Source organism: Theobroma umbraticum, unplaced genomic scaffold, assembly GCF_002168275.2.
Source record: "Theobroma umbraticum cultivar Fairchild unplaced genomic scaffold, ASM216827v3 scaffold_50.0, whole genome shotgun sequence".
Taxonomy (NCBI): Eukaryota; Viridiplantae; Streptophyta; class Magnoliopsida; order Malvales; family Malvaceae; genus Theobroma; species Theobroma umbraticum.
Window position 1 is genome coordinate 7,079,031 of NW_018397261.1, and position 19,187 is coordinate 7,098,217.

The 19,187-nt window shown below is 35.0% G+C and overlaps 5 protein-coding genes and 1 pseudogene across 5 annotated transcripts; 3 read left to right on the forward strand and 3 right to left on the reverse strand.

Moving 5' to 3' along the window:
* The first annotated feature begins 731 nt into the window (after nt 1–731).
* Nucleotides 732–1,565, forward strand: LOC110418075 (protein VACUOLELESS GAMETOPHYTES-like; annotated as a pseudogene).
* Nucleotides 1,566–3,758: 2,193 nt separating this feature from the next.
* Nucleotides 3,759–4,430, forward strand: LOC110418413 (uncharacterized). Its single transcript, XM_021431135.2, has one exon. The coding sequence runs from the start codon at nt 3,818–3,820 to the stop codon at nt 4,202–4,204; it is 387 nt and encodes a 128-aa protein (XP_021286810.1). The 5' UTR covers nt 3,759–3,817; the 3' UTR covers nt 4,205–4,430.
* Nucleotides 4,431–5,742: 1,312 nt separating this feature from the next.
* LOC149527131 (uncharacterized) lies at nt 5,743–6,477 on the reverse strand. Its single transcript, XM_089783759.1, has one exon. It carries the CDS (start codon nt 6,292–6,294, stop codon nt 5,881–5,883), a length of 414 nt encoding a protein of 137 aa, XP_089639885.1. The 5' UTR covers nt 6,295–6,477; the 3' UTR covers nt 5,743–5,880.
* A 344-nt stretch (nt 6,478–6,821) lies between these two features.
* TIM (triosephosphate isomerase) lies at nt 6,822–11,283 on the reverse strand. The gene is made up of 9 exons (XM_021430992.2): nt 10,993–11,283; nt 10,503–10,529; nt 9,785–9,854; nt 9,337–9,460; nt 8,522–8,606; nt 8,275–8,407; nt 7,973–8,146; nt 7,343–7,425; nt 6,822–7,202 (listed from the first exon to the last, which is right to left on the reverse strand). Exons 1-9 carry the CDS (start codon nt 11,161–11,163, stop codon nt 7,146–7,148), a joined length of 924 nt encoding a protein of 307 aa, XP_021286667.1. The 5' UTR covers nt 11,164–11,283; the 3' UTR covers nt 6,822–7,145.
* Nucleotides 11,284–13,367: 2,084 nt separating this feature from the next.
* On the reverse strand, nt 13,368–16,144 carry BHLH121 (basic helix-loop-helix (bHLH) DNA-binding superfamily protein). The gene is made up of 5 exons (XM_021430478.2): nt 15,821–16,144; nt 15,573–15,694; nt 14,978–15,105; nt 14,400–14,882; nt 13,368–14,285 (listed from the first exon to the last, which is right to left on the reverse strand). Exons 1-5 carry the CDS (start codon nt 15,952–15,954, stop codon nt 14,115–14,117), a joined length of 1,038 nt encoding a protein of 345 aa, XP_021286153.1. The 5' UTR covers nt 15,955–16,144; the 3' UTR covers nt 13,368–14,114.
* A 2,291-nt stretch (nt 16,145–18,435) lies between these two features.
* Nucleotides 18,436–19,157, forward strand: XCT (XAP5 family protein). The gene is made up of 3 exons (XM_021431396.2): nt 18,436–18,819; nt 18,933–18,998; nt 19,089–19,157. Exons 1-3 carry the CDS (start codon nt 18,649–18,651, stop codon nt 19,155–19,157), a joined length of 306 nt encoding a protein of 101 aa, XP_021287071.1. The 5' UTR covers nt 18,436–18,648.
* Nucleotides 19,158–19,187: the final 30 nt, after the last annotated feature.

A 19,187-nucleotide genomic window follows, 5' to 3' on the forward strand; every position in this document is an offset into this window, starting at 1 on the left:
GAAAATTTTCCAGAGTGAACCAACTTCGTTTTCATTCATAGAACAATACATACATGTGTAGCTCTTAAAAGACAGATCAAATTTTCATTGGGATGAATTTCAATGGTGTCAATCAAACCAGATTGGTGAGGGTTTTCAGGGTTCCCACTTTTGCCTGCGGATGCTAAATCTGGTTATTTCTTTCTCCCATAAGATTTTGAGAGTTGAAACGTTTCTCTCAGAATGAATAGCTTGTCTCCCACATGCACCTGAATGCAAATATTCAGAATATTGAAGGGCTTATCTGGTCTTCTACACTACAAGAACCGATAGATATCATGGATTTCGATTCTGTTCAATTCTTCTCCAAGTCATTTTGTTAGTGCAATCTTAGGATACTTTGCAGAGTCATTTCTCACACTCTGTCAAGTTATTTACACTGAATTACAAAGGGCGCTTTGTACCAAAGAGAAAACAATTACAGGAGTGCTTGGAACTTGGGAGAGAAAACCCTGAATTTTCACAAATAACAATAAGACTGGGAATAACTTGCTGAAAAGAACAAAAAGAAACGTTCTGATAAACTGAAGTCTGCCACTAAAACCACAGTTAACTTCTTGTTGTACCAACCATTTAATAGAAAACTAAACTCCAACTTGCACTTATACTAGCTTAAATTTACAATATGAAAAGAACATAAAGAACTCCACATTGCAAGACAAAACAATAAATAGTAAAGTGGAAGGCTCGGAATTCCTGAAGCCTATAGTAAGGGTTGACATATTTAGGTTCAACTAGCACAGCTTAAGATAGAAGGAAGATTACTCTCGCAGTAAAAATGGAACAGAAAAAACAACAATGGAGTCTAACAATTGAGCAGTATTATGTACATGAGCCAACTGCCATTTTTGAGATACTCGTTTCCGATGCATGTGCGTTACAATTGACAAATATAGAAATCCATTAGGAATGATTTGAGCATCACTCAACTATTGAGCAGAAAAAGAGAGTGAGAGATGGCAATGGTTGAGTGACCCAAGCCTTCCAGCCTGCGTTCATGCATTAACCATTTAAGGCACAACCATCCCCTGCGTCCCATTGAAGTGAAAGCCGAGAAGGAACTTATTTGTTCTGGTTGTGGGCTGGAGCTTTCAGGTTCAGCTTACAAGTGCAGCAAGTCCAATTGCCAATTCCTCCTCCACAAATCATGCTTCATATTGGAGCCAGTGCTTGAACACAAATCCCACCCTGATCACCCTCTCACCCTTCTGTCCACCCCACCCCAAATTTACAGAAACAAATGGTTCATTTGTAATGCTTGTTGTGACCTTGGAACTAGCTTGGACTACCATTGCTCCAGTTGCAGGTTTGATCTCCATGTCGGATGTGCTTATTTACCGGAAACCATGAAGCATGTTGACAACCAACACCCTCTTACTCTCTTCTATTCCTCCTCCTGCGACAAGGGAATCGAGTCCTTCATCTGCGATGTGTGTTAGGAAGTTGTTTCAATGGAACGCTGGGTCTATTACTGCGGGAAGTGCGATTATGGTACCCACTTGCGTTGTACAATCCATGAATGCTGAAAAATTTTTGTAATGAAATATAGATCACACAAGCTTCAGCTTCCAATGTAAGTAAGCTTGGCCCAAAAAACCTTTCAAATAAACTTCCATGATAACCTCAATCACCATAAAAACAAAAGCCCAAATCGTCTCTTGTGATTCCGATCTCAAGTCATATGCTTCGATGATGAAGTAGACAAAGTGGCCCGACGAGGGTATCGCGACTTCACCTTAGGAAATTTGACTTGGAATAGACAAGTTACGAAACCAAACACCCAAGATACAATCCGCAGAATCAAACAGGAGACATCTGTTTCTTTTAAAAAGAAAAAGCGTTAGCATAGACATTCCGATTCTAATTGACCAAATACGGTGTTGAAGCCCTGTCTTGTGACTCTCGTCACCGACCATACCATAAGCCTGGGTGTCATACTTTCTAGGAACAACAAACCTTTTGTTAGTATCAAGAGAAATAGAATCAGAGTTGACAAAGGATCAAGAAAGAAGCAGTTGGTTGTCACCAACTCCGCCATGGGATCCAGCAATCTGATTAATAAACATTTACCAAATTGTAAACTTTGGTAGATAACTGTGTTAGATTAATGTGGGGAACGAATATCAAATATCAGGAAAAGGATGAACAGTTTTCTATCATGGAAAGTTGGCCCATATTAGGTCAATCCTTATCCCCACAATCATTATTCAAATCAAACTGTGTTTTAAATTACTGGGTTATGACTGTCTCATTTATGCAGCAACCATTGAAGAAAATCAGTGTCAAATCTTAGGCATAGATGTATCATGTAGTATGAGGTATGGTGTCATTCAAGACTAATGAATAGAAATTGGTTTCTGCAAAAAATGTCTTCCTTTTCTCTATTTGTTTGCTTATTCAGTTTTTGGGAGGACGGAGCATGAATGGGTTCTTTTTGGATTTTAGTTTTATGGCCTATATGGGTTCTGACTTCTGAGGCAGGTAACATATTAATTGCTTGTTAAATTGGGATGGGTCGGTTGATTCATGAACCTAGATTACTAACAACTCAATAACTTCCCACCGTCATGGCCATTCTGCAATTTCCATTTGCTCTTTCATGGAGCTGTGTATACATGCAAGCAATGCATGATTGCTCATGTTTCCAACATCCATATCTCAGTTCATAATCTTAACTGGCATTTGGATGTTCATTGCCCATATTTCCAACATCCGTATCACAGTTCATAATTTTAATTGTTTTAAGAAGTTAATCTTAACTTAAAATTAATGTTCAAATCTAATATTTTCAAATCAAAAGATATATTTATCAAACAGAAAAGTATTTATTTAACCCATTAAGAAAAAAAATTTATTCAATCTTAATATCTTTTGTGAATAATTATGTAATACTTTTATTGTGTTAACTCTTTCACCTATTGATGAGAGAAATTTACATCAATTTTAATATTTTTAATGAAAAATATCATATTAATAAAAAATTAAATAAATTTTAATAATATTTTATTATAAATTTATATTTTCAATTCAAAATATATTTATTAAGAGAGGAAATATGAACCTGAATTACTGAAACATCATTTATCACAAACAAAGTTTCTATTTACCAAATTAAGACAATAAATTAAATAAATGACTAAATTCAGAGGACTCTAAACAAATTCCAAGGTGCTTGTAGTCGTTAGCATGGAGCGTCCCCCTCCCCCACTTCTCTCCTTTTCTTTTTGTTCAAAGTTAGGGCAATATTCTCATCCTAATCATTCTTGAGATTGCAAACCATGTCCAGGCAGCACCGTTTTGAATGCAGTTTATCAGAATACCAGCTTCGTCATATCTTTGAGAGAGCCTGTGGGGCAACCTTTGAGAGAGTAACCTTTGAACCTTTTACTTTTTCAATTATGGTATCACTTTCACCCAGGGTTATCAACGTTCTTTTTACGTTTAAAACGAGATCGATACTGATAGTTACTACCTACCAAATGAAAAATGAAGAGAACGAGACAAATACAACAAAGTATATTTCACCGGCGTGTCCTTAATTTCTGCCCAATAGGGTCCCACGTTTGCCAAGTGCAAACCTGAACCCAAATAGATTCGGACATATCCATGGACAAATGAAAACAAGCAATCTAACGGTCCAGTAGTACCCTGGTAAAACTTGAGTTTAAGCTGTGAACCACAAAATCAGACACCCATTTTGGCTATAAATAGACAGGGCCTTCGATTCCTCACAGACCCTCTTCGAATTCACACACCATAGAAATACACAGACCTCTTTATGGCCTATTATAGAAGAGGAGACTCTATCTTTGATTCATTCTCTTTAAGTCCCCTGCCATATCCAGTTCTGCTAATCCTAGCAGTGACGTCGATCTTTCTTGGAATTTCATGGTACGTTAACTATGAATCAGTTCTGGAAACAGCTGAAGAGCAAATGAGTTGGGTGCTTTTGGCCACACCGGTGGTTTTAATATTCCTAGCTCGTTGGCTCTCATCTGTGGAAACCTCTGATCTGCTATTTGGTTCATCACCATGGGAACGTCGCCAGCGAACTCACCATCGTCCTTCAGAGGGTAGCTCACCATGGGCTGTGGCTGCTTTCATAGTGTTGCTGTTGATTTTGGTGCAGTATCAGTCAGTTTTTCGTGAGAGCTGGCTGGTATGATACTATCGTACTATAGATTGAAAGAACTATGTTATTATTTCTTTTCTTTGGTGGAGTTATTAGCAGTTTGATGTGTGATTAAGTGAACTGGGTTTTGCCTTTATCAGATGGAAGATAAGCATGTATGGTAGCATACATAGTTGTACTGTAAATAATACTAATAGAGAAGATGAAGTTGCTGTACAATTGGGATTTGGATTCATGTTTAAAAAGACTGGTTTTCTGACGGTTGAAGTAACTAACATAGATTCTCTTGATCATATTTCTTTGGTTGCACAGAGAAATCTGCCCCTATTTTGGATTAATCTCAGAAAATTGAGTGGTATAACCTTGAAGCTTATGGTGTTTCAGTTCCTAAGTCAAGAAAAAAGTTTCCTAATATAGACCCAAATAACCTTATTTGATCCGTAGAGTGAGAGCTTAGTTTTCTTGAATTGTCTGCAATGATTATTGAAGTCCAAGGTTCCAAATTTAGGTATGTTTCTTGTACCGTCTCAAGCAAACCCAACCCTGAGTTTGACTGGAAGCCCAAGGAAAGAAATCTTTTTTAGTAATATAGTTGTGGTAATTGCTTGATTGCGTAGAACTTGTTAATGTCTCTAAAGACAAGTTATCTGTAACTTATGTATCAAGCTAACCATTAGTCAAGTTCTTCAGGGAGAAAAGAAAAAGCATTATTCACTTGTCACAATAATTTGGCCATAACAATGATGATAAGACCAAGCAAAATCATTCTTAAATAGTTGCTTTCTTCAAAGTTCAGAGGAAAAAGGAGAACACAAAGCATACTTTATCATACAAAAATATGTACTACTGCAAATTTGCCTGTCCATGATGCAAAAGCAGAGTAGTGGAACTATTCATACTAAAAATGAATCCTGTCTCAAGGCATTGTAAGTGTTTTGCTGATGGAAAATAGCACCGAGTGATGTAACAGTAACAAACTAAATGGCATCCGTAAGCAGGTGGACCATGATCCTTATGATGCACCACAATTTAACCAATGAATATCACTGGTATTAAATAAAGTGAAAAGTGATGTATAAGGAATAAGCAAAGACAAAAGATAGTCCAAGGTATTTATTTAACTTTTCTTAAATCATGGGTACAACCCATGACATCACCAGCACCAAAATTCAGAAGTGGCACTGTCCCTAATGGCAGAAAATCAGCGTTTATTTATCTGGGATATGGTATTTGAAAAATCCCCGGTTATCCCGGTGTTGATTCTCAATTCGTCGACCAAAGTTAAACGTCATTTTCATGTTGTCCCGCCCTTCTGTGTCGAGTTTTCTGAGTCATGGCAGAAGGAGCTGTTTTTATGGCTTGATGATGGTAACAATTAATCAATCATTCAAACCTACCCCTGGCTACGTGGTCCAGTGTTTATCGAGCCGTGACTCATCGTGCTTGTAGGGTCGGTGCTAATTCTAGTCACAAAAATGATGGCCCCTTGGAATTGCATCTGGTGGAATTGTTCGATGACCACCAATTTCTTTTGAAAGAACAAGAGTGAAGTTGTTTATTAAAGACTATAATCAACCAGGGGTTTGAATATTTTGCATTTCAAGAAAATCTGCAAGAGTTAGTATTCTTAAATAAACAAGGCCTAACATAAACAGGCACGCATCATGAATATTAGTATAGGGCCTTTTTTCTTAGTTTACTCAAGCTAACTAATCCGACCTCCAGAGAGGTCCAAACCATTTGGAGTGGAATGAAGATTGATAAGAAAGCAGCACCAACACAACCCCCACCAGCATGGCAATGCCCCAAGGCGAGCCCCCGGATCGGTGAACTGTCTCATACTCCAGACGCTGCTGCCAAAAAGCAAGCCTTCCGCTGGATGAAAATGAGATCATGAACAAGATTAGCAGAAATGGTAAAAGAACAATGAATAGCTGGAGGCTTATTGCGCTGTGATGTAACTGGGCCTTGTAGTCGGTGTGGTGAGAGAGCCAGAGCAAGACCATGACAATGCCAAAAGTAGTAAGCAAAGGGAGAGGTGGTGCAGAAACGGAGGACAGGGTCTGGCCTGTCCACCCTTGCTTCCACGGTGGACCCCTCCTCCTGGGATAGACCCACTCCATTCCTCTCTTTTACTCCCTGCTAGAAGACTCGGATAGTTTCATAGATTGTAAGCTTGCTCTGATATAAATCCGTAAGGTTTGCTTTGGCATAAATTCTTTGAGTGTTAATGCTCTCCTGACAACTTTATCGTTAGATTAGATGACACTCAAGTGTCTGGTATCCAATTATATTCTTGTACCAAGGGAGGTGCCAGGAGCTGTCACTTTTTTTAGCTGATGCAACTAAAGAGCATTAACATCGTAAGAAAAAAGCCAAAAGGGGAATAAAGACTCATCGTGTTCAACTCACCACATTTCTGGTGTTGAGTCCCCATTCAACAGCAAATTTTCACAGTATAGATCACATACATGGGGGTTGAAAGATTTGCAACCAAAATCCAACGGAAACGCACCAAGACAAAGCAGAATCCCATTATGATTAAAACTAGAAAGTACCTAAGTATACCAAAATCAAATCTGAATGATGAAAACTATCACATGTTCCAGGTACTACAGAAAACAAGTGTCTTCCTTGATTCCATCCAGAATTTCCAAGAACCACACGAGAAAATGAAGTTTAAATTAGCAAATGAGAATTAAGCAGTTAGCATTTGGAGTGCCAAACGGTCAAATCCTATGCACTCTTTCAATGTCAGTGAATTATGTATAGTGCCCATAGCATATTAAAGAAATGAACTTATTATGGTACACTAGAAGACACAACAGATTTTCCCTATCATTAGGGGGAAAAAAAGAACTCAATAAGTAATCAAAACTCCATTGGACAACACTAACTCATAGGTCGCATGAAGCTTCAACCTGCAATAGCTTCTCTCTGTCCTTTATTTGTTACTATAACCCTCCTTTTATATTTAAGCGGCAACCTTTTTGAATGTTACAGAGTTGATAATTGTAGCAAACTCAGGGCCCTGCAACACCAAGATTAGAATATAGTCATCAGCACTGGCGCAACTGATTTAACATTCAGTATCCTAAGCTCTCTTCTAAGCAGAGCATAGTTACATTTTATCCATAACATTATGAAACAGAATGAATAGTAGGAATGTACCTTCAAGGAAGCACCACCAACAAGAAACCCATCAATATCTTCTTCTTTTGCAAGATCAGCACAGTTGCCTCCATTCACAGACCCTGCAAAAGAAATATAGAAGTGATTAGCTCATAAGGAGTGACAGACAACCACCATTAGATCTAGAACAATAGGACATTCTCACAAGCTTGATGAAATTGACAACACTAATTCCTAGCACAAAAGGTCAATGCTCCATTCGGCTTTCATGTCTGACGGCACTATATCTTATAGATGAGCCTCATATTAGCCCCAAAACAACTTAATCAAACTTGGCATAATAATACACAGTCCCCTTCCTCAGATCATGGCAAGGTGAAAATATGAAGAATACTCTCTAAAACTAAATTTAGGCAAGTACATTTTGCTTCCTGAAATTTACACAAATACAATCATGCAAATAAGATCACACAAACGATGATATCATGCCAGTATAAATAACAAGGATCCTTAGTAATATACAGTCATAGAATCTCTCTCTTCATGCATTAATCTCACATATATTTAACATCACATAAATTACCACTTGCAAGGAAGAGGCATGATAATTTAAACAAAACATCCACTATTTATAAACAACATCCAAGAATAAGATAGTATCTAAGCTACCTCCATATATAATGCGCGTTTTAGATGCAACCTCCTCAGAAACATTCTTTTTAAGCCAATCACGGACAGCTTCATGTACTTCCTGAGCTTGCTGGGGTGTAGCCACCTTACCAGTCCCAATGGCCCATACAGGCTCATAAGCGATAACTATATTGTCCCAACTGGGTACAACATCTGCAAATGATGGAATCATTGGAGTTAGGTCACAGGCTTTTCCTCTTCAGTCTTCACAATATAAGCTAAAATGACATTTCATGAGGAAAGAAAGGAAGAGATACCACAAAAAGGTCAAGAAAGTTTACCAGAAAAAGCCTTCAGTTGCTGGAAACATACATCAAAAGTCTTGCCTGCTTCTCTTTCTTCTAATAATTCACCAATACAAGCTATTACTCCAAGACCCTCTTTCAAAGCATGAGCAGCCTTCTTTCCTATAAACTGAAGACAACAAACCATTAGTCAAGTTCTAAATCTTTTCATACTTTGTATTAGTTAACACAAACAGCAATGCCCTCTGACTCCTCTGAAGAACATACATGACTAAACCTTTACCTGATCATCTTCACCAATAATATGTCTGCGTTCAGAATGCCCAAGAATGACCCACTTGCAGCCAATATCTTTCAATTGTTCCACACTATGGAAAGAATCAGATGAATCATATTAAAGGCAAGGATAGAGGTGCAATAACTCGATCAAAACAGTTAGCATATGTGGAAAAAAATGTCCGCACCTACACAAAGATGAAGGTTACCAAATAGCTTCCACTATGATTGAGAAACAGGAAAAAAAAAAAAACCTAGATGGCCTGTTAATCTGAAACTTAGGTCCTATTCAAAATTATCACACCTTAAATGAACAAAGGGATTGGGAAAGAGATATGGTCACAAGAACAACTACTTCTCTTTTGGTTTTCCCTAGAAATCAACAGAATTGGTAGCAATAAGGGATATAAAATATATATTTAATAATGACCTGAACTAAAAAAGTTGAAACCTATCCACCTGAAAGAACAAATATGCCACTCAAATCAAGGCACCAAACTAAGCATGTTGAGATAACATCAGAAGTAATTGAACTCCTGTATATTTTAAACATAATTTTATAGGTAGATTAAAGCTGAGCCACTACCGTTGACACAAACAAGAAATTACACAGTGAAAAGGGGAACATGTGTTGGTAAAATGAAGCAGTAGAGCAAAAGACAATAAGTCTTGAGTCTTCTGTCCATGTCACTTCCACGTATAACTTCAACTTATGTGGTTTACACTCCCAATATGAGCGTAAAAGACCGATATAACTATGTTAAAGGCTTGAAAACAATGAAGAATTAACATGTTCTGCTCGTCAAGCAAAAGTTAGCTAACCTGATTTCACCTGTGAAAGCCCCACCTTTTCCAATCCAAGAATTTTGAGCAGATACCTCAATTCGATCAGTTAATGAAGCTTTCACCTGATCTAGATAGACAAAAGGAGGTGCCACAACAACATCTGTCCAACAAGCATGAATATCAGCAATCTTCATAATATTTAACATGATATCAATGAACTTCATGAATTTAAAACTACATGGCATCTTGAATGCACTAAGAAAATTCTAGTTAAAAGAATTAAGAAACATTATACAAATTGCTTAAAAGAAAGCACAAGAATTAGCATTTGTCTAAGAGGGCATATGAAAAATGATAGTATTGACAGCAATACAACAAAAGGATTGCAAATCTTTGAGCCATTAGAGATATAAACCCCAAGCCTAGTTCCATAATAGATTCAACATCTAACACAAATCAAAAAAGTGAAAAAGCAGTAAATTACCAACATCAGACTCCAATGTTGTGCTGTTCAAGTCAGAAACAAGCTTTGTGATGGAGTCTTTTGTTCCATTCTAAAAAAACAAAATAACATCATCAATAAAGGAAATTAAACAAAAGAACAAATAAGATAGCCATGCAAGTGTTGTGAAATCTAGCTTAACAATAAATAAAGTGTGAAATTCATATTGATATGACAAATAAAAAAATATATTCACAAAATGAGTTAGCAGAGTGCATGACAATCTTGAAGAATCTGAATCTATAAAGAGTCAGAGAAACTTTTGAAAGGTATAAATCATGGGAAAATGCACAAAATTAACAATAACAAGAGATCATTTTGATATAAAATAATTAAAATGATAAAAAGAAAATGGGGACAGTGGGGGTAAGGAGAAGAAACCACCATGAAAACACAACACTAAATTGAAAATTGCAAGAGTCTACTTGGCACTAAGGTCATAACAAACCTAGGCGAGAAGTATAATCAAAAAAGCTTAGGAAGATAATTCCACATCAGATAACCATGAAAATTCTAAAGGAAGACCCAAAAGAAAAAACACTTTAGAAAAATTGGCTAATATGTAGGTGGAGATGCTGACAAACATATGCCGGAGTCATGAACACATGATATTTGTTCAAAACTACTGACCAGTAGAAGAAAACCAAGAATTGACAAAGAGAATAAAGACAGTATAATATTTGTGACAAAGGGTACTTACACATTTCCAGTTACCCCCAACAAAGAACTGCAGGTAAAAGAAAGAGACAAAGATTACTTAATAAATGACCAAATAGAGGGAAAAAGAAAACACCATTACTACAAAAGGAGTTAGCAAACAGGCCACAGCATGTAGAGAAATCTTTTGCTTAATGCTCATTCGCTTCAAAAAGAAAGAAATATAACCTCAACAAAGATTATTAAATTCATTTGCAACAAAAAAATGTTGCACATTCACTTAAGAACATAAAGACAAATTAAGCAGGTTAGCCCATTGTTTTCTTATCAATATCTAAACTTAATTTTTTTATTATTGCTAAGTAATAAGTGAGAAAGAACACAAACAGAAAACCTACCAACATCATCTATACATTACACATTTCCTCAAAACGGCTAAAAAATATAAATAAAACAAAGGAGAGCGGTGGGTTACCTGCAGTGTCTTAAATACATTAAAGATAGATCTAAAAAAGGAAAATAGCTAGCAGTACCTTTCCCGAGCCGGCCATGGCAACAACAGCTCTGCAAGGCTTGCGAGAAGAGGAGAGACGGAGTTGAGAGTTGATGTGTTGAACAAAAGATTGAGATTGTGAGATGTCGAGTTTCAGACATGATCGGCGAAGTCCACTGAACTGTGGGCAATACGTAGATACCATCGCCATTTCCAACTGAGGCTCTTTTCCTTTTTCTTGAGTTTGGTCGGCTGAGTTTGGGGCTATGTGGCTGCTGCCGGGTTAAGTGAGGTGAGGAGGTTTTAAAGTTGTGGTGTTCGCTTCGGATCTATGTTTTGTTTATAGTGTAATCGCAGGGTTGTCAAGCACCGAATCTGTGAGTTTCACGCGGCTTTGAACAGCGTCGAGTGCACGCTCCAGCTAGGTTGGTGGTGATGAAAATTGAAAATTGAAAATTGAAAATTTGTTAGGTTATGTTATATCGTTCCTTTAAAGAAAAAATATATATATCATCCAATATATTTGTAATCCAAAAAAATTTACGTACTCTATATTCATATTAGGGTAAATATTACTATAAACTTACTCTTTGTTTCTTATTTTGTTTTTAAATTTTTTATTAAAAATATTAATTGAATAAAACCTACCAACATTTTTTAAGTTGAAAACACAAGATATTAAGTCTATCTAATTATGTTTTGAAAAACATAATGAGGTTGGTAGGTTTATAATTGATGGGAATATTTTCTTTTTTGAGCTCATATTGGCATATAGAGAGAGAGAGAGGTACGTGATGTCACGTGAATGAGGAGCGCTGGGGATAGCATTTATCTAACCAAAAAAAATCGACACTTTCATGGTTCGCAGTTGTCGCTGCCCTTCAACGAGAAAACACCCTTGGCAAAGGTAAACTGAATTCTCGGAGGAGACGATGCCGTTTAAAGCTGTGCGCTGGATTTCCACGCCTCACCTGTTTGCTGGTAGGATAATATCGTAGCATCGAGAATTTTTCTCCTGCTGCCACGTGGTTTAACACAAGTGAAGAAGAGTGTGGATAAAGCGATTTGAATCTTCGTGAGTCTGTGGTGACGAGTTTTGGGATACCGTACACGTGGATTTTCTGTCTTCTTATTAGTAAAATTGAAACATCTAATAAATCCCCGCCCTAAGGTCTTAAACCACAATAAATTAATCGCCCGATTAAGGTTGCTAATAGATTAATCGATGTCGTGACGGTTTGGTGGCGAACTTAGCTCGTTAAACAGTCTCAGGGACAAAGAATCATGGTCGGTTCTAACCTGACATGGTGAAACTGCCTGTAGATGTCACCATTCTTTCAAGAAAAAAACAGTCCAGGGAAACGGTCGAGATGGTTGGGACAGTGAGATCACGGTAATCTCCTGCTTTGTCTTTCTTTTTTCCTCCTTCAAAAGATTTTCGAGACATATTGACGATAGTATGTTAAGCGTGCTAAGCATTTAGCTTTTTGTGCATACCCCTCTGTGTACTATTATACGATAAGCCAGTGCTTCTCATCCAAATCCTGACAAAGGTCGCTATCGCCATTGGATTGAAGCATTGGCAAAATAATATAGGGACCTTGTTGGTCTTTGGTCTAACTCAATGAAAAGATAATTGGTCGAGGAGGGGTCCACCCCCACCCCACCCCAACACCCCCCCCCTAATCCCGTGTGGTAGATAACCCATGACCTGCCACCAGTTAGTGAGTGAATGAGCTGAAGATCGAAGACCATTGGCAGTCTTTCAAAATAATTTCTGGATTTGCTATGAAGCCTACTAGCCTAGGTTCAATATTGCAAAATACCAATGGAGGCTCATTCAATCAAAGCTCAACTTAACGCAACAATGGGGCAGACTGTACTAGAGGACTTGGCTGAAGAGTGTAACTCACAACTGAAATGAGGATTTTTCATTCCTATTCACCACCAAACAAAGCAGACAAAGGGAGGCAAGGGTAGAATGAAATACTTTCATGGGATAACAGTTTTCTATCTTGAGCATTCAAGACCAATGATTTCCCAACAATTCTCAACCTTATCTTCCATGTTTTCTTCTTACAATCATTTTTAATCTTCAATTTTTTCTTGCCACCATATCTCTGGCCTATGAACTTCTAACTATAGCTGCCTGCCTATATATATGCACACACAACTGACACGAACACTTTTCCACCTTTTTCCTTCTTTTATTATTTTTTTTTGTTGTTGGTTTTGCATTAAAGTACATTTCCACTTTATAACCCCAGCTCCCTTTATTCCTCCTATATAGAAGGCATACCATTGGAGGTGAGAAAGCATCACACCCATTTCAATACTTTGTCAATTTCGTATACTTGTCATTGTAATTAATTTAAGCTACGCAAGACATTTGGCAAGGGAATAAACTTCAACAAAATCCACAGAAGCAGCAACTCACTGCAAACTTTTAAAAGAACTACTTGTTAATCAACTGCAACTGAGTCACTGACATTTACACTCACAGATGTGTAGCATTTAAAAGTAAATATTCTTTATATGGAACCTGAAGCAAAAGATCCATTTAACCAAGTACGATACTGCTCTAACAACAGCGAGCATAAAATCTCCAATGTAGCTAGATCATACTTTGTTGCCAAAACAACATAATATTATCAAACAAATCAATTGAAATTGACATACTATAGAACTATGACCTAAACACAAGCAATCTAGGTATTTTGTCAACAACTATATGATATTTTTCCACTAGGATGTCAGGTTTGAGAGAATTTTTTTGTCTTTCTGAACTACTTGAGACACAATTAGAATGTAAAAAGTATAAACTTTACATAAAAGAATTACATACAGATCAACCTAGTAATCTTTTCTTCTTTACAACCATAACTTCCTACATTACTCATTACATCTATTGGAACATCTTCTCACCCAGAAATAGAGGGCATAGAAGATCATCACCACCATCCTTTAAATCTCAAGGAAGAGAGATGCAGGAAAAAAACCCCAGCCTTTAACACCATCGTGATATAAGTGAAGTGATTCAATTTGTAGGCAACTAATTAGATTCTAAAGCGGAGGAAAAACTAGGAACTACTAGGGCATGGGCATAGAATAAAAGGAAAAGATGGTGTTCAGGAGTTGGAAACAACCTGGCTCAGGTGCTTATCAGTCCTTTCCCCCATCTAGGTCATCAGCTTTTCTGCCACCAACTATACTAGTGGACGAGCTATCTTGTGCACTATGAGATGAAGAACACCTACTTGAATAACTACCTTCTGTATTACTGTTTTCCTTCCTTAAAGATTTCTTCAACTTTCTTTGCCCCAATGATAAATCCTGCAGATATACACCATTAAGTTAGCAGCATATCCTAATAATTATCTTTACAATCATAACAAAATATTATATCCACTAGGACCACTACAAACCAATCTACAACTCCAAACCAACCTGATCTGCTGTAGAACCAGGTGTTTTCAACTCAAGGTCAGTAGCAACGTCATTCGAATCCACAGTTTTTTCAACCTTGCTCTCCCCTGAGGACTTGTTTTTTGAATCTTGTTTACCTGAAGCATGGGACTGACTGCCCGGTTGTGCAAGTGGAGCAACATGCTGCATTGACTGCTGTTCATCCATGGTATTAGGAGTCATATATGGAACAAAAGTTGAGCAGGGATTATGAATGACCCCAGGATTTTGACTCCCAAAGAAAGAAAAGGGCTGCATGGATGGATGCATAGTAATAGCTCCTGGAGGAGGCATTGCCATAGGTACTGGAAATGGATAAGAAGGAGGGGCCATGACAACTGAGTGATCTACAGTGCCCCATGGGAACAAAGTCCTGACTCTCTGCTGATACTGAATATTAAGATTATCGATATCAGATTTAAGAGATGCCTTCTCTTCTTTGAGATCATTCTTCTCTTGTGTCAGCTGCATCCAGATAAAGTAAAGCGCATTTAAGATCCCCATCAAATGAGTTATGCAATTCTAAGCACCATCCTCCAAGTAAAATGGATCAAAGATACCTCACGTGATTCTTCAGTTAGCATAGCGTACTCTGCTTTCAACTTGGTGACCTGAGACGTCAAATCCTTCAGCAATTGAAGTGTATCAGTAAGAATGGTTGCTTTGTCATTCTTGGGCCTATCAGGATCTGGATTGTGCAAACAAATAAGCATGACCAATGACCATTCAAAATGTCAAGGAAAAAAAAATAACTAGAACTATGAACAAGTTCAGTTAATCATATCCTCAAGCAGAATCTCAATTAGGCAAAATCCCAATTTAAATAAAATCTTGTTTTATTTGAATTTTACAACTTCCCTAATAATACCAGAGAAAATTTAACATTGTCCATAACCTGGAAGCATTTGGCACTACCATTTCAATCAAATATCATATGTATGGTCACAATAAAGTAAAGTTCAACTCCTCAGACCTAATACTACTGCTAAAGAATAAGCAAGTAGAAACTATATCTTGATATACGAATCAAACTCTATAGACCAAGTAATTTAGCCATATATGCTGGTGTAAAATTTGTTCATCTAGTAGTACGATAAAAAATTATTGGCGGGATCATAAAAAAATTAAAATTTTTAAAGAAAGCTAAAAATCTACCAAGTGCATTTCCCAACTCAAGAAAATGTTCATTAAGGCGGTCTCTTCTCAATTTCTCACGGTCAGCCTTTTGAAGCTTTCTCGCCGCAAGGAAATCCTTTGCTTCCCCTTCAACCCTTTGGCTGCAAAAAAACATATAATCAAAGTATCACAATCAGTTAAATTAACACCAAAAAAGAAGAATTCAATTGTTGATTGGAAAGTTAAAATTGGAAACAAAAAAAAAAGGAGTTTAAGAGGAACCTAACCTGGATTTGGGTTGCGTACGGGTCGTGGAGGGAACGCGAGGGTCGATAGGAGGTTGACGAAACTCGATGATGGAAGGATTTGAAGATTGAATGGATTGAACAAAAGCAGCAGCGTCGTTCTTGAGTTGATCCATGATTTGAATGACCGGAAAGTCGCTTCACGATTTCACGTCTGTCCTCCTTTTTTTGTTTCTTCGCTTTATTTGCCTTTCTTTGATTGGAAATCCACGACTGCAGAAGCCTATCGGAGCCCAAGAGTTCGTCGTTTTGTGACCCACAGAATCGTTTTGTGATTTTTTTTATCTGATTTTAGATTTTGGCTTTTATAATTTTTTTGATTAAATTATACAATTAATAGCCATTCTTTAACAAAAGTCATAGATTTAGTTTTTATATAATAATGTATAAAAATTAAATTTTTTATTTTTTAACATTAATAATATTAGTCCAATTCTTAATCATATTTAAATTTTTCTACAATTTATGTCAATATAATTTTTTTTATTAATGTGAAATTGAATAAGATAATCTATTAATGCTAATGTAGTAATATTTTTTTACTTATTTCACAATGTTTTTTCATTACTTTAAATTATGAAACACAAAAATTTAATTTATCTTTATCTTACAACACTATTTCCTTAAATCTTAAAATACTATTTGTATTTTCAATTTGTTTTTTTATCCTATTTAAAATCTTTACCTCACATTAGATAATTTTACACTCTCACCAATAGAATCTATTTCAATACTTACACCATTATTACATTATTTGTGAAATGTTACATCATCATTACCATATTATCAAACTCAATATCACATCAATAAAAAAAATCACGTCAATACAACTTTATTGAATTAATATTGTCAATTTTAAAGTATACGAAGATTGAAAATTTACAAATTATTTATATAAAGATTAAATTTCTCATTTTAATAAAATATAAAATCTAATTACATAATTTGACCATGTTTCCCTTATATATAAAATGGATATTCATTGTAATAAATTTATTAAAAAAATATAAGTGGTACCAATAACAATAATTTCATAAGTACAAAATTTATCTTAATAGTTTAATAACTCATTTATTTCATTATAGATGATAAGACCAAATTTCGAATTTTAAATAAAAATTACGATCATGATTAAATGTTTGAAAAAAGTTTTAAATTAATAAAAAACGTAATAGTTTAATCTTTTAATCCTTGTTTTTTTCATTATAGCGTGTTAATGGGTAAATTGATCTCAAGATGCCAAGCTTATTTATTGTTCATAGAGATAAAAAAAAAAACCTTCTAAAGGTTTTTTTAAGATTTAATATAATTACATTTTATCATAATTTTAGAAAACGAAATCGATATTCATCTTTTACACTGAAAAGCTTATATTTTATATTTTTAATTTAATATATATATACAAAAGTCAAGACTATTTATTTCTATCATTATCATCTTATATCCAACTTGAAATATAAAAACTCTTATATTATTTTCATTGGTTCGTTAAGTATATGATTTAATATTTAGATTTTATAAATATAAATTAATTTTTTACAAAAAAATACAGAAGAATTTATAAACAGTCGGCTAAAATATAGAAAAGATTATGACATAATGCCTAAAAATGCTAATAAAAAATTTAAATAAATCTTTATTTTTTATTACATTCAATCAAAGGTTTATATTTTTATTTTTAATCAAATAATTTTTTATGACTAATGATATAACTAATGGTTGATTAATGATAATTAATTAAAATGTCGATTGTTATTTTATATTTATGCAATATTAACATGATATTGACGTAAATAGTAAAAAATGAAATATGATCATGTCATCATATCATATCATCATTTAGTACGACATGTTTATATGCCACATTAATATCATATCAACATCACATGATATAAAATGATAAGTGATATTTTAAATAAATTAATTATCAATTATAATTTTTTTTGACTCAAAATAAAATAATAAAGGTTTATTTTGTTCAAAATAAAAATATAAAGATTTGATTGAACTTAATAAAAATATAACAGTTTATTTTAATTTTTTTTAAATAATTTAGAGTCTTTTTAAGATATTATGTCAAAATTATTTAAGAAAATTTAAATATATATTTATTCTTTTATTTTTTTAATCAAGTTCATGTAATTTTATTTTGAGTTAAATAGATTTTTATTATTAACAATTGACTAATTGTTATTAATCAATACAATACTTACCATTTTATATTTATGTAATGTTAATGTAAAAAATGAAAATGTTATATAATTATATCATAATATAATATTATCATTTATTATAACACATCACTATGTCACTTTAGATAAAATAAAAAATAATATTTTGATTAATAATAGTTAATTAATTATTAGTTAGTAGAATCTATTTAAATTAAAATAAAATATAAAAATTTAATTAAGTATAAAAATAAACAAATATTTAAAATTTTCTAAATAATCAAAAGGTTTTTTAAATATTATGTTATTTTTTTCACAAACTATTCTTAAAATTTATCATACCCAAAACTATTTTTGGTAAATTAATAAGATCCCAAACTTGGGATTTCCCTGGGTGGCTTAAAATGGGGAAATTTTGTTAGTGAATCGTCAAAGGCCCGGTGCATGCTATTTTAGAAAACTCAGATAAAAAAAAATCCTTACAAAGCAAATAAAACGTCGGCGGTCTACGCAGTTCATTCTCTCTTCATCTACGAGAGAAAGAGTGGCATAAGAGAGGGAAAAAAAAAACAGGCGCTCGGGTAGGGAGAGGCGTAAACCCAAAAAAGCGAGGGAAAAAAAGGGAGGAAGAAACCGAAGATGTCGGGCATGGGAGACGGCTACGTGGGCACGGCCCAAGATGCAGTGAGGATCCGGCGTCTGGAGAAGCAGAGAGAAGCCGAGCGCCGCAAAATTCAAGAGCTTAAAACCAAGTCCGCTTCTGGTAAGGGCCAACCTGGTCTCCTCCAATTCGGCTCAAGTACTTCCGAGGTCCGACTTCTTTCTTTTTCCCTAGAATTTCTAACCCTAGAGTTTTTCTTTGAAACCTTTTAATTTCATTCGATTCATCTTTCTTACTTTTGTTTATTTGTTTGTTTCTTCAGATTCTCGAGACTGCATTTAAGAAGGAAACTGTTGGTTTGGTTACGAGAGAGCAATATGTCGAGAAGGTAATTTAGTCTCTTAAATTGTTCATTCCATTATTCTTTATGCTTATTAAGAATGGTGCCTAATAGAATTGTTATTGATATCTTTGATAGAGAGTTAATATCCGAAACAAAATCGAAGAGGAAGAGAAGGAGAAACTCCAGAAGCTACAACAAGAGTAAGTAGCATATACATACATATATATATATATA

Excerpts from the sequence above, each read along its gene's own strand:
- LOC110418413 (XM_021431135.2), top strand. The coding sequence starts at position 3,818 with ATGGCCTATTATAGAAGAGGAGACTCTATCTTTGATTCATTCTCTTTA.
- LOC149527131 (XM_089783759.1), bottom strand. The coding sequence starts at position 6,294 with ATGGAGTGGGTCTATCCCAGGAGGAGGGGTCCACCGTGGAAGCAAGGG.
- TIM (XM_021430992.2), bottom strand. The coding sequence starts at position 11,163 with ATGGCGATGGTATCTACGTATTGCCCACAGTTCAGTGGACTTCGCCGA. Across the intron at positions 9,855-10,502 it reads TTGGGGGTAACTGGAAATGT|AATGGAACAAAAGACTCCAT; the intron begins GTAAGTACCCTT and ends TTGTTTTTTTAG. Across the intron at positions 9,461-9,784 it reads AACATTGGAGTCTGATGTTG|ATGTTGTTGTGGCACCTCCT; the intron begins GTAATTTACTGC and ends CTTGTTGGACAG.
- BHLH121 (XM_021430478.2), bottom strand. The coding sequence starts at position 15,954 with ATGGATCAACTCAAGAACGACGCTGCTGCTTTTGTTCAATCCATTCAA. Across the intron at positions 15,106-15,572 it reads TGAGTTGGGAAATGCACTTG|ATCCTGATAGGCCCAAGAAT; the intron begins GTAGATTTTTAG and ends TGCACAATCCAG. Across the intron at positions 14,883-14,977 it reads TAACTGAAGAATCACGTGAG|CTGACACAAGAGAAGAATGA; the intron begins GTATCTTTGATC and ends ATCTGGATGCAG.
- XCT (XM_021431396.2), top strand. The coding sequence starts at position 18,649 with ATGTCGGGCATGGGAGACGGCTACGTGGGCACGGCCCAAGATGCAGTG. Across the intron at positions 18,820-18,932 it reads TCGGCTCAAGTACTTCCGAG|ATTCTCGAGACTGCATTTAA; the intron begins GTCCGACTTCTT and ends TTGTTTCTTCAG. Across the intron at positions 18,999-19,088 it reads GAGAGCAATATGTCGAGAAG|AGAGTTAATATCCGAAACAA; the intron begins GTAATTTAGTCT and ends TATCTTTGATAG.